Here is a 14,685-nt window from a genome sequence, read left to right on the forward strand (position 1 = left end):
TAGTTGTTCTCTCCATTTTGCAGCATTTGATTGATAGGACTGTTAATGGGCTCAAGCCACCACATGCTCAGGTCTAACCTGGGACTAATTAGTACATATTCAAAACCAGCACCAGCTCAAAGTGAAAGTTCCAAGCATAGCCTGAGACTGAACTAAACTCTCCAAGGCGTGAGTCCATACACAGCACAATTTGGGCTTACCATTCTTAGTATAGAGATGCGGCGGCAAACAGACGTGCAAAGGGCCGTATGGATGGTGACATAGGGCACTTTGATAGTGGAGGGTAGAAGGCACTTCCATGGTGCATGAAAATGGGTGTAATTAACAACTAAGTACATAGAAGAGAGATGAGAGAAAGATTTAGAGAAATATTGGATGGCTAAGATGATTAAATATGGAGACTGTATATTGGTCTCATAATAGGTTCACGTATGGGAAGGAGGTGAATACAGAAAAGGAAGTGGCTGGATTAGATATAGGAGCAATTGAATGTGTTTTAGGATTTAGGGTTCAGTAATTATTGTGTCTAGCCTATTCATCTATTACGAAATGTATCCCTAAATTTTTCACATATGTTTGTATAACTTCAGTATGCTATCAATACATTTGGGCTTTGGGTGGTCTGAATTAGTTACTGGCCTAAAAAGTTGGCATGACTTGACCCAGAGCACAAAATTTAGAATCTCTAACTATTTGTCCTTTAGTGATTATCTTGTGATTCTATTCTTATCTAGCTAGTAAGGTTCTTCATTTCATATTTGTATATATAATTTTTCATATATGTATGTAGTACAATTAAATTTTTCACATATTGTTTATTTGTTATGAGTACTTTTGGGCTTTAGGTGACCCAAATTAGTTACCAGCCTAAAAATTTTGCTTGACTTGACATAGAGCACAATATTCTTAAGCCCAATCTTTGAGTTTTTTATTGCTTATCGTACGATTTTATTGTTCTCTAGCTAGTAATGTTCTTTATTTCATGAGTATTAATCTCTAAGATCAATAATTATGTAAATTGTTTAGTTAAGCATTATAGAGCTTGATTGAAGATTCATGGTTTTGAAATAACATTAGGTTTAGGTAGCAGGCCATATGTATATTGCTATATTTATGCTTTGCCAATGATCATTATATTAGCTTTGCATGAACTGTCTGTCTTCGTAGAGATTTTGTGATTATGATCAACATCCTTATGTCTATTTTAGTAAGATCAAGGTATATGTCCTATCTTTACCACTGTTTCAAAAGGAGGTCTATGTAGTTGCACAGGCGTATGTGTATGCACCTTTCCATTTGCAGGTTGCATGGAAACTGCAGTTGAGTGCTATATGGTACACCGCCTCCTCTCCTCATCTCTCCTACTCCACTTCCTTTCTCTCTCTGCCTATTCTTCTCATTCTTTTCCCCTCCACCGTCCCTCTAATTCTTCCCTTCCCTCTGCCTCTTTGCTTGTCCTTGTCTTTTGCCTTCTCGTCCTTACCCACTTTTTCCTCGAACACCTCTTTCTCCTCCTCACTTCTTAATCTTCTACTTAGGCCCTTGCTTAGGTGGAATGCAGTATGCTTTCTGCACGAATAATGTAATGTCCGGGCCCAACACAGACTGGGCCCAATACTGTAGGGCCCAGTTTGAGGGTATTGGGCCAGGATGAAGGGTTAGCAGGCCCAGAAAGAACAGGCTCCCATCTTCCCCGAGGGCTGAAAAGACAGGATCACAGATGGCCAACGGAGAGACCCCCACAGGCATGCACAACCAGAGCCCGCCACCTCCCTCCTCCTCGGCAGCTGGGCCTTGAGCTGGCCTGAAGAGGGGGGGGTAGCTGGTGGCTCCCGAAGCCCTGAGCAAGGAGAGGATGCCACCTCTCCTTGGGGTCAAATCACAAGCTTAGTTTTTATAGACCTAAGCCCTGCTAACCCTAATCTTGGATATACCCTCCTAAGCTTCTAACCCTCTGATATTCTGTACCAGAGAGCTAGATCCCGGAGCTGGAGGTGGAAGGTGCCCCGCAGCCCCAAGGGAGGAAGGAGGGAACTTGCCGAGAAAGGGTCACTGCCCGACTCCAGTCAGCCAAGTCAAGGTAAGCACACTGCCAGTAGACTAAAGCGAGGGAGGAGGGGAGGAACCCCCTCGGTGGGGGTGTTCTCCTCTCTGTTCCATCCATGGAACAGAGGGGAGCACACCGGCACAAGGAGAAAGATCGGGCAAGAAGAAGACAACAACAAAACCCTAGGCCGGACCCACGGGCCGCGGGCCGGACCCAGGAAACCCAAGCCCAGGCCCGGCTGCCACCCGGGCCGAGCCCAACCGGACTCGGCCTGCGGGGTGACAGTCCCCGGCCGCTGCCACCCTAGGGCAGAGGGGCAGCCAGGGGTCCGCCGGTTCTGGCCGTGCCGGCGACCAGTGCGGCCCCAAGGCCGCCAGCCTCCGCCCCCGCCTCTCCGCCGGCGAAGGGGTGGCGGTGCAACTCCCATGAAGGAACCCACAAAAAAAAAAAAGGGAAAAAGGGGGAAGAAGGAAACAGAAGAAGAAGAAAGACAAAAAAAAAATATATAAAATACTTACCTCGGGCCACGGCCTTATCTAGCCGTGGTCGGAGCCGGTGAAGACCCCCGGAGGAGGTCCGGCCTCGATCTCACCTCCCGGCCCTTCCCCTCTTCTCCGGCAGCACTTCGGAGAAGAGAAGAAGGGGCCGGCCTCCCGCCGCCGTTGCCGAGGGAGGAGCACCCTTTTCGGCCGGTGGATCGGGGGGCGCTGCATCCCCCGGTCGTCCGCGAAGGAGTGAAGGCGGTCGGGAAGGGGCTTCGGCCGGAGCGGGAGGGGACCGGAGGCGGAGGAGGCCGGGAAGGGTTTCGGTGGAAAGCGGGGGAGACGAAGAGACCGGAGGGGAGAGAGAGAGAGCCACGAGCGGGAAAAGAGGCCGAAGCCTCTGGAAGCTCCCGGAAGAAGAAGAAAAAAAAAAAGAAAAGAGAGGAGGGCCATAACGGGCTAGCGGGTCGGATCCAAGTCCAGATCCGAAACCCGTTAGGCCCAAATGACTCAAACGGTTTGGGTGAGCCCAATGTAGGGTTGATCCAAGCCCAATTGAATTAAACGAATCAATTAGTCCTAATTGATGTTGGATCTGAACCCGACCAAGCCTGAATGAACCCGAATCAAGCAAATTGGGCCAAATTGAACCCAATTGAGTTGGGTTAGATCCAGCAGACCCAATTGAATATTGATCAGGCCCGATTTAAGCCCAATTAAATTGGCAGAAGGCCAAATTGGCTAGGAAAAGTGGACTTAACCACAAATCAGGCCCAATCTTTCCCATAAGAAACCCAATTAGGCCTGGTAGACTCAAATTTACTTTAATTGGGTTAAAATTTATGATAATAGAGGATAATGTGGGTCTTATAATATGGTCCTAGGAATTAAAGACTTGTCGTCCGGACTCAAAGGATTGATAACAACTTATTGTAAGTAACCTGTTCTAATCCTGTTATGGATCATGTCATGTTATTAATGTTTCCTCAGCATTTTTTTTAAGTATATATGTTTCATGCATGATATGTTACAATGCATAAGTAACTTGCATGATCCCAGAAGTTATGGCTATGTATGCAACATGATGATGTTGATATTTTAATCATGCATGTAAGTTTATAAAGTCTTAGCTAGCCCAGAGGCACTATAATGGGCTCAAAGATGCTACTGAGAATGACTGAGCTTGCCCCGCCAGTGGCTGAATAGTAACTGGGCCTGCCCCGCCAGTGGCTGAATAGTAACTGAGCTGGCCCCGCCAGTGGTCGAGACTGACTTCGCAGTAGCATCCGAGAGAATGGACCACGGCATGCCGGGGGCACGGTTTCATATGCATAATTTTATGAAAATTTTTGTGATTTGCACTACTGCTTTGTTTAAATTGCATACATGTTATGCCATGATGATTATTAGATAAACATGCATGTCAGCTTCTCAAATCCTGATTTACATGTTTAGCCTACTGGTTGATCCGGTAGGATTATGCAGGATTACTTACTGAGCCGTGTAGCTCACATCTGTTTATGCTTCGTTTTCTTTCAGATCCTCACCAGTGATCGCTATCAGATATGTTTTTATTTTGTTACAGAGCTTCGTTATTTTTGGAGAAGCTTATATACTTTTGTACATTTGAATAGCATAGAAGTTCTGTATTTTTGGTTTCAAACTTCAAGGTTGTACTGCAAAACTTTTAACATATATAAGTTGAATCCTTTTGGCTACCTGTTACCCCTGTATGAGGCTGCGTGCTACTGTGGGCGATAGTCGGCAATAGCACGGCCGTGTCACGGATCCGGGTCCAGGGCGTGACATCTAGTGGTATCAGAGCCTTAGGTTAAACAATAGAATAACCATAAAATGCCTGAGGAAAGGGGTAGTTAAGAATGTCACCGTCATGGAAAATGATTATAATATGCTAGTTTATCATAATCTCACTTTAAAAATTTTTGACTGCTAGGCGATCATTAGGAAGATATGGACGACGACCGGAGACCACCCTCCCCGGAGCCCAGCGAGCGGTCAGCTTCCCCGGATACTCCACGGTCTGCAACGGGTCAGGCAGGCCTAGCCGGAGTGTATCAGCTCATGGCACAAGTGCTGCAACAGCAGCAGATGATGCAGCTGGCCGCTATGCCATCAGCAGACTCCTGCTATGAGAGGTTCCGCCGACTGAACCCCCCGACCTTTGAGGATGGGTCTGACCCCATGGCGGCAGAAACATGGATCCGGGAGATGGAGAAGATGTTCCGAGCCCTCCACTTTTCTGATGAGGTGACAGTCCGACTGGCGACCTCTATGCTGACAGGAAACGCTGAATACTGGTGGACGGCCATGGAGACGGCTTATGCCGTTGACGGACTCACCTGGAGGGACTTTAAGAGGATGTTTTACAACCAATACTTTCCGGACTCAGTTCACCTGGCGAAGCAGAATGAGTTTTTGACGCTGACCTAGACTGACCAGATGTCCGTTCTGGAGTACGCCAATAAATTCAACGAACTGGGACGATTTTGCCCCTAGTTCATGGAGGAGGAGAGAAGCAAGGTAAACAGGTTCGAGCAGGGGTTGAGGTACGGGATTCGGTCCCGAATATCCTCCCATCTGTTCTCAAGCTACAAGGATGTACTGGACCGAGCCTTGAAGGTTGAGGCTGGCCTGATACGGTCCGGGAGAGAGAGGGAGGACCTGAAGAGGACCCGGTCGTCGGGAGCACCGAGTAGTGGGTCCGGAGGCAGCAAGGGGTCTGTGCCCAAGAAGAGACAGAGCAGAGGCTGCCCCACCTGTGGCGGAAACCACAAGGGTACCTGCATGAAGAAGACCGGGGGTTGTTATTCTTGCGGGCAGACAGGACACATCGCCCGCAACTGCCCTAGCCGAAAGAAGGACGAGCCCAGACATACTACACCAGAGGACCAGAGATCGAGGGGTAACCCTCGAGTTTTCGCACTGACTCGACAGGATGCCAGTGCTAGCGATCAGGTGGTGACAGGTACACTTCTGGTCAACTCGGTTCCTGCCCTCATTCTATTTGATTCTGGTTCTACGCATTCTTTCGTGTCAGTTAGCTTTTCCAGACAATTACATAGCACATCTGAGAAATTAGTGGAACCATGGCATGTTGCTACACCCCTTCAGAAAACCGCAATTGTTGACACTAAATATAGAGATTGCATAATTCAGATAGGGGAAAAAGAATTAGAGACAAATCTTTTACAGCTTGACATGCAAGACTTTGATATTATCTTGGGCATGGACTGGATGTCACAGTATCACGCCCACATTGATTGTTACCACAAGAGGGTGGTATTTCGGATACCTGGGGAGCAAGAATTTTTCTTTCAGGGCGACATACCCCTTCAAGATGCTCCTACACCACACTTTATTTCTGCCTTGAAAGCTGGAAAGGCTCTGAGAAAAGGGTGTATGGCCTATCTAGCCTGTGTAATGGATACCCAAAAAGAGGTCAAACTGGAAGATATTCCAGTAGTCAGAGAATACCCGGATGTCTTTCCGGAGGAATTACCAGGATTACCCCCAGACCGAGAGATCGAATTCACTATCGACCTCGCACCAGGAGAGGGGCCAGTCTCCAAGGCTCCTTATCGGATGGCCCCTGCTGAGTTAAGAGAATTGAAGGTACAACTACAACAACTCCTGGATAAAAAGTTCGTCCAGCCCAGTGCGTCGTCATGGAGAGCTCCTGTCCTGTTTGTGAAAAAGAAAGACGGGAGTATGCGGCTATGCATCGATTACCGGGAATTGAACAAGATAACCATAAAAAAAAAATATCCCCTACCCCGGATCGATGACCTGTTTGATCAGCTGCAGGGCGCCCAAGTCTTCTCCAAGATAGATTTGAGGTCGGGTTACCATCAGCTGAAGATCAAATCTGAGGATGTGCCAAAAACTGCATTTCGAACCAGGTATGGGCATTATGAATTTCTGGTTATGCCTTTTGGACTGACCAATGCCCCGGCTGCATTTATGGACTTAATGAACAGAGTCTTTAAACAATATTTGGATCAGTTCGTGATAGTTTTCATCGATGACATTTTGATATACTCAAAGAGCCGGAAGGAACATGAAGACCATTTGAGGGTGGTGCTACAAATCCTTCGAGAGAAAAGGCTGTACACCAAGCTGAACAAATGTGAGTTCTGGCTGGACAGTGTGGCGTTTCTCGGCCATATAATCTCCAAGGAAGGAGTGTCAGTGGACCCCAAGAAGATAGAAGCGGTGGTAGATTGGCCTCGTCCTACCAACGCCAAGGAAATAAGAAGCTTTTTGGGATTAGCCGGGTATTACCGGCGATTCGTGGAAGGGTTCTCCAAAATAGCTACTCCCTTGACCCATTTGACTAAGAAACGGGCCAAGTTTATCTGGGACGGCAAGTGTGAGAGGAGCTTCCAGGAGCTTAAACAAAGGTTAGTTTCTGCCCCAAGTTTAACATTGCCGTCCTTAACTGGAGAATTTACCATCTACAGTGATGCTTCCAAGAACGGGCTAGGCTGTGTGCTGATGCAAGATGGCAAGGTGGTAGCCTATGCCTCGAGACAGCTGAAACCCTATGAACAGAACTACCCGACACATGACCTGGAGTTGGCCGCGGTAGTGTTCGCCTTGAAACTTTGGAGACATTATTTGTATGGCGAACACTGTGAAGTGTACACCGACCACAAGAGCCTAAAGTATATATTCACCCAGATGGCACTCTAAGGTTTGGCCACCGACTGTGTGTACCAGCAAATGTTGATCTAAAAAGAGAAATCATGGAAGAGGCCCACCAATCCCGTTTCTCTATTCACCCGGGTAGTACTAAGATGTACCGGGATCTTCGGAAACATTACTGGTGGAAGGGGATGAAGAGAGAGATAGCTGAGTTTGTGGCCCGATGTTTGACCTGTCAGCTGGTAAAAGCAGAGCACCAGAGGCCGGCAGGGTTGCTGGAACCAATAGAAATTCCTGAATGGAAGTGGGAGCACATCACGATGGATTTTGTTACAGGACTCCCTAGAACAGTAAGGAAGAATGATGCGGTATGGGTGATAGTTGACCGTCTCACAAAATCGGCCCACTTTCTACCATTCAGAATTGGTACTCCTTTAGACAAGCTGGCCCAATTATACATCGACGAGATCGTACGCCTGCACGGAGTACCAGTGAGTATCATTTCTGATCGTGACCCCCGATTCGTGTCCAGATTCTGGGGAAGCTTTCAGAAGGCCATGGGTACCGGACTGAGGCTCAGTACAGCGTACCACCCCCAGACTGACGGCCAGTCAGAGCGGACAATCCAAACTCTGGAAGATATGTTGAGGGCTTGCACTGTGGACCTAGGTGGAAATTGGGATAGTCATATACCACTGGTGGAATTTGCTTATAACAATAGTTACCATTCCAGTATCCAGATGGCCCCATACGAAGCTCTCTATGGGAGAAAATGCCGATCCCCCTTACACTGGGATGATGTCGGGGAGCGGAAAATGCTAGGCCCCGAACTGGTCCAGCACACCAGAGACAAGGTACTACTAATTAAGCAAAGGCTTCAGGCTGCCCAGGATAGACAGAAAAGATGGGCTGATAGAGGAAGAAGGGCCTTGGAATTTTTGGAGGGGAACTTTGTCTTCCTAAAAATTTCTCCATCAAAGGGTATTACCCGATTCGGAAGACACGGCAAGCTAAGTCCTCGCTACACCAGCCCATTCGAGATTCTTGCCAGGATAGGCAAGGTTGCCTACAAATTGGCCCTACCCCCGGAGCTATCAGGCGTACACGACGTCTTCCATGTCTCACTACTGCGGAGGTACATCCCGGATCCTAGCCATGTGGTGCCACATGAGCCTCTGCAATTAAATAAAGATTTAACCTATGAGGAGGCTCCCCTGCGCATCATAGACAGAAAAGAATAAATCCTACGAAGGCGCACCATTCCCTACGTTAAAGTTCAGTGGACCAATCACACCGAAAGGGAAGCTACCTGGGAGCTGGAGGATGAGATGCGCCAAAGTTACCCTCAACTCTTCGAGAACCAAGGTATGTTTAATTTCGGGGACGAAATTTATTTAAGGGGGGAAGGATGTAATGTCCGGGCCCAACACAGACTGGGCCCAATACTGTAGGGCCCAGTTTGAGGGTATTGGGCCAGGATGAAGGGTTAGCAGGCCCAGAAAGAACAGGCTCCCATCTTCCCCGAGGGCTGAAAAGACAGGATCACAGATGGCCAACGGAGAGACCCCCACAGGCATGCACAACCAGAGCCCGCCACCTCCCTCCTCCTCGGCAGCTGGGCCTTGAGCTGGCCTGAAGAGGGGGGGGTAGCTGGTGGCTCCCGAAGCCCTGAGCAAGGAGAGGATGCCACCTCTCCTTGGGGTCAAATCACAAGCTTAGTTTTTATAGACCTAAGCCCTGCTAACCCTAATCTTGGATATACCCTCCTAAGCTTCTAACCCTCTGATATTCTGTACCAGAGAGCTAGATCCCGGAGCTGGAGGTGGAAGGTGCCCCGCAGCCCCAAGGGAGGAAGGAGGGAACTTGCCGAGAAAGGGTCACTGCCCGACTCCAGTCAGCCAAGTCAAGGTAAGCACACTGCCAGTAGACTAAAGCGAGGGAGGAGGGGAGGAACCCCCTCGGTGGGGGTGTTCTCCTCTCTGTTCCATCCATGGAACAGAGGGGAGCACACCGGCACAAGGAGAAAGATCGGGCAAGAAGAAGACAACAACAAAATCCTAGGCCGGACCCACGGGCCGCGGGCCGGACACACGGGCCGCGGGCCGGACCCAGGAAACCCAAGCCCAGGCCCGGCTGCCACCCGGGCCGAGCCCAACCGGACTCGGCCTGCGGGGTGACAGTCCCCGGCCGCTGCCACCCTAGGGCAGAGGGGCAGCCAGGGGTCCGCCGGTTCTGGCCGTGCCGGCGACCAGTGCGGCCCCAAGGCCGCCAGCCTCCGCCCCCGCCTCTCCGCCGGCGAAGGGGTGGCGGTGCAACTCCCATGAAGGAACCCACAAAAAAAAAAAGGGAAAAAGGGGGAAGAAGGAAACAGAAGAAGAAGAAAGACAAAAAAAAAATATATAAAATACTTACCTCGGGCCACGGCCTTATCTAGCCGTGGTCGGAGCCGGTGAAGACCCCCGGAGGAGGTCCGGCCTCGATCTCACCTCCCGGCCCTTCCCCTCTTCTCTAGCAGCACTTCGGAGAAGGGAAGAAGGGGCCGGCCTCCCGCCGCCGTTGCCGAGGGAGGAGCACCCTTTTCGGCCGGTGGATCGGGGGGCGCTGCATCCCCCGGTCGTCCGCGAAGGAGTGAAGGCGGTCGGAAAGGGGCTTCGGCCGGAGCGGGAGGGGACCGGAGGCGGAGGAGGCCGGGAAGGGTTTCGGTGGAAAGCGGGGGAGACGAAGAGACCGGAGGGGAGAGAGAGAGAGCCACGAGCGGGAAAAGAGGCCGAAGCCTCTGGAAGCTCCCGGAAGAAGAAGAAAAAAAAAAAGAGAGGAGGGCCATAACGGGCTAGCGGGTCGGATCCAAGTCCAGATCCGAAACCCGTTAGGCCCAAATGACTCAAACGGTTTGGGTGAGCCCAATGTAGGGTTGATCCAAGCCCAATTGAATTAAACGGATCAATTAGTCCTAATTGATGTTGGATCTGAACCCGACCAAGCCTGAATGAACCCGAATCAAGCAAATTGGGCCAAATTGAACCCAATTGAGTTGGGTTAGATCCAGCAGACCCAATTGAATATTGATCAGGCCCGATTTAAGCCCAATTAAATTGGCAGAAGGCCAAATTGGCTAGGAAAAGTGGATTTAACCACAAATCAGGCCCAATCTTTCCCATAAGAAACCCAATTAGGCCTGGTAGACTCAAATTTACTTTAATTGGGTTAAAATTTATGATAATAGAGGATAATGTGGGTCTTATAATATGGTCCTAGGAATTAAAGACTTGTCGTCCGGACTCAAAGGATTGATAACAACTTATTGTAAGTAACCTGTTCTAATCCTGTTATGGATCATGTCATGTTATTAATGTTTCCTCAGCATTTTTTTTAAGTATATATGTTTCATGCATGATATGTTACAATGCATAAGTAACTTGCATGATCCCAGAAGTTATGGCTATGTATGCAACATGATGATGCTGATATTTTAATCATGCATGTAAGTTTATAAAGTCTTAGCTAGCCCAGAGGCACTATATGGGCTCAAAGATGCTACTGAGAATGACTGAGCTTGCCCCGCCAGTGGCTGAATAGTAACTGGGCCTGCCCCGCCAGTGGCTGAATAGTAACTGGGCCTGCCCCGCCAGTGGTCGAGACTGACTTCGCAGTAGCATCCGAGAGAATGGACCACGGCATGCCGGGGGCACGGTTTCATATGCATAATTTTATGAAAATTTTTGTGATTTGCACTACTGCTTTGTTTAAATTGCATACATGTTATGCCTTGATGATTATTAGATAAACATGCATGTCAGCTTCTCAAACCCTGATTTACATGTTTAGCCTACTGGTTGATCCGGTAGGATTATGCAGGATTACTTACTGAGCCGTGTAGCTCACATCTGTTTATGCTTCGTTTTCTTTCAGATCCTCACCAGTGATCGCCATCAGATATGTTTTTATTTTGTTACAGAGCTTCGTTATTTTTGGAGAAGCTTATATACTTTTGTACATTTGAATAGCATAGAAGTTCTGTATTTTTGGTTTCAAACTTCAAGGTTGTACTGCAAAACTTTTAACATATATATAAGTTGAATCCTTTTGGCTACCTGTTACCCCTGTATGAGGCTGCGTGCTACTGTGGGCGATAGTCGGCAATAGCACGGCCGTGTCACGGATCCGGGTCCGGGGCGTGACAAATAACACCGCTGCTTTTTACTATTTTGGTTTTTCCCGTATCATCTAGGGTCTAAACATGTCATTAACTCTTTATTTTAGAAATCCAGCCAGACATCTTGAAGGAAATTTGACTTATGATAAACAATGCCTTTTGTTTTGCTATGAGAGTGAAAGCTGCTTAGAATGTTCTACATAGAAAGTTTGTTTGTGTGATCAGATCTCACCTATCTCCCTACATTATGCTGGTATGAGAATAATGTTTTTCAGGCCATGAGCATGGATCAAAATGCCAGTTTTATAGCATGATATGTACCTTGCAAGTGTTAGCTTTGTCATGGCATCGGTCGTACCCATTCTTGGCATGCCAACGTGCTAGTTTGTGCTAAGCACTAGCATGGCACAACATGGTAGATACCATGCTAGTGCTACACTGTCGTGATACCTCAATGCTTGATCACAAATATGGTGTTTCAAGAATGTAATGAGCATACTTGAGTTTGGTTTTCACTTTTTGTTCAACATTATTATTTTCCTAAGAAGCTTTTCCTCACCATTCACTTTATTATAACATGCTGGCCAAGGTCCACTGTACCGACCATACCGACATACCGGTGGGCATCGGTACCGGTACCATACCGAACCGAACCGGTATTGTACCGGTTCGGCTGGTTCGGGCCAAAAGCCAAAAAAAATTTGAGGTCGGTACAAGCCGGTTGGTACGGGCCGGTACCGGTTCGGTACGGATTGGTACCGGCCGGTACCGGCCGGTACGGATTGCGAATAGTCGGAACCGAAAAATATAGCTGTACCGTACTGGTTTCGTCTGGTACCGGTACGTATCGGCCCATACCGACTTGTACCGATCGGTACGGCAGACCATTGGCTCTACGATGTCACATCATGTGCACCAACCATTTTCTTTGATTTGTGTCAAACTCTCCATGTAACTGCTTAAACAAAAACAAAAATGATGTAAATGATCCAACATGTCTGCTAGGTGGTAGGGGTTGTCAATTGTATACATTCAGCTGTTTTGTGTAGATTCTGTGGTGTGCTGAACGCTATGATGACTACATCACTATTTTCCTTTTTGCTTGGTATATCACCTTGTTCTTGGGAAGACGTGAACCCAAAACCCTTCTCTTTGGGTGTTTGTTTTGCCAAAATATTAGCTATGGCTCTATCACATTGTCAGTTTAGTTGCATGTATGTATTGGTTATTTCCCTCCATTTTGGATAATATGAATATTTGGATTTTTTTCCAACTCTTATTTTTCCTGTAGACATATCTGGATCATTTACTTGCTGGGTGTCCATAGGGTCGTCACAATTATTTATTGTTGAAAAGATTGTTACTACTTCGTTTGATTTCAAGGTACCCTCTTCAAATGCCGACGGTATTAAAATATAATTTGGTTGTCCACCAAGAATGTAGGTTCTGAATTGTTGCTTGTCATATGACTGTTTCAGCTCCAACAAGGATTGTTTTAGAAAAATATTGGTATATAATATATTCAAACTAGAAGTTTGGTTAAAGAGAACAATGGGGACCTTTCTTGCCCAATTCACAATCTTTGTTGGACCATGTTTCAATAAGAAAAAAAACTGTAGATCAATATCTGTATATCATCTGACAATATTCTTTGGTTTTGGTGCGAGATATCCATGAGCTGCTACGTGACAATGCACACCATGTTAAACAAAAGTGCTTACCTCACACATGCTCAACAAGGAAAACATGAACTTCCATGGGTGTAGACTGACTCAAAATCATAGAATTGTTTTTACATAGATTGACATAGTCATGCTTTTGTAATCATCTTTTTACTGGCCACTAGTGTGGCTTTGGTAAATTTTGCTACACCATATCAGGTTTGATGGAGGTTTAGGGAGCGCATCAGGGTTAGGATACTAATTTGAAAAATTGGTGCATAGAAAGAAAATATGCCCTTGTATTATAGTTGTTGCAAGTGGGAATTTAAATTTATGCTTTTGACTTTGTCATAGACAAAGAAAAGATGAGCAATTAAAGTTCTGATCAGCATTGCTGATGCAGCACAGATGTACCATAACAGTGCGTAACTGGCTGCGTGCCATGTACTTAACATGCCCTGATGGCAGTGTGTTTCAAGCACTGGTATCACATATCTTGACACAATACATACCATGCCAATGCCAGGCTGACATGCAATTCGCCTCTCCTTACCTAGCTGAGCTCATGTGCCTAAGGTAAGTTTCCATTAAGAGTTAGGAAGTCATGTAATGCCTATCCGTTTGCACCACCGGTATCACCTCTACATGAGATATGAATTGATTTGGGCAGAGGTTTATGTATGCAAAGACGCCATTAGAATAGGCTAAAATGATATGAATTAACTGGGAGTATAGAAGTGATTCAAAAACTTTCCATGTTCAAGTAAAATTTCAGTTGTTTTTTGTCAATATCACCATTGCCTTTGCTGTTAAGATTACTTGCAGAGTGAGAAACATATAATTTTAAAGAAATTTTGTACCATTAGATCTTGGGAGACTCCAGAATGCTTTGGTTTTTAATCATATCATTTAAATATCTTTATGTTACTCATGTCTTCTTGTCAATTTTAGGAGTTAGATGCACTTAAATGTAACTAGGTAACAATTTCAAACAGGAGCAAGGAGCGTCACTACGAGCACCAGGCATGCATGCCAATCAGACCAGAACTTCAAGCTTTATGTTCAGTTTTATATGATTAAGTTTACATTTAACAAATCCTTCTTTTCTTTTCACTTGAAATCAGCATATACATTTCCCTGCACAGTGATTCTGATCTTTTGCTATTTCATACATGATTATTTTGTATTACGTTAGTGTCTCCTTACACAGGTGAAGCAGCACGGAAAACTGGATGCTGTAGCAGAATTTCGTTCTCAGCTTGATGTCTTGGGCTTAAAAATAATTCAAGTGACAGCAGATGGCAATTGTTTCTTTAGGTTTGTAGAAGATTTCTTTTCTTTTTCGTCAATACTCATTATCCAATACTAAAGAAGTCTTACTTTGCACTAACTAAAATTATAATTCACATTGTTTGCGATAGATGTCATGTTAAGTTTCGCGTGTCCATAGATTATGCTGAGTTATTGAAATAATTTGCAGGGCTCTGGCTGATCAGCTGGAAGGCAACGAAGAGGAACACAAAAAGTATCGTGATATGGTGGTACAATATATTTTGGTATATACCTTTTCACCTAAAACAAATGAGACATGATTTACAATGAGCAGATCTTATACCTTTATTAATACATGTATTGTTCCCGATCATTTTCATGTTTAATCAAACTTTTAAGTGCAAG

At 46.4% G+C, this 14,685-nt stretch overlaps 1 protein-coding gene across 12 annotated transcripts in view; it reads left to right on the forward strand.

Moving 5' to 3' along the window:
• Positions 1-14,685, forward strand: part of LOC103706509 (SEC-C motif-containing protein / OTU-like cysteine protease family protein) — a 30,330-nt gene that overhangs the window by 1,438 nt on the left and 14,207 nt on the right. For 11 of the 12 annotated variants that reach the window (XM_088707257.2, XM_088707256.2, XM_088707262.2 and 8 more), the window contains exons 2-3: positions 14,219-14,325; positions 14,489-14,564. In XM_088707257.2, coding sequence (XP_088563383.2) covers positions 14,219-14,325; positions 14,489-14,564 — 183 coding nt within the window. Of the gene's footprint in view, positions 1-14,003; positions 14,326-14,488; positions 14,565-14,685 lie in introns of all 12 variants that reach the window. The other variant, XM_088707265.2, reaches the window with a different exon arrangement.

This window comes from Phoenix dactylifera, chromosome 11, assembly GCF_051530095.1.
Source record: "Phoenix dactylifera cultivar Ajwa chromosome 11, Ajwa_hap1_PhDact_Kaust_v1.1, whole genome shotgun sequence".
NCBI lineage: Eukaryota > Viridiplantae > Streptophyta > Magnoliopsida > Arecales > Arecaceae > Phoenix > Phoenix dactylifera.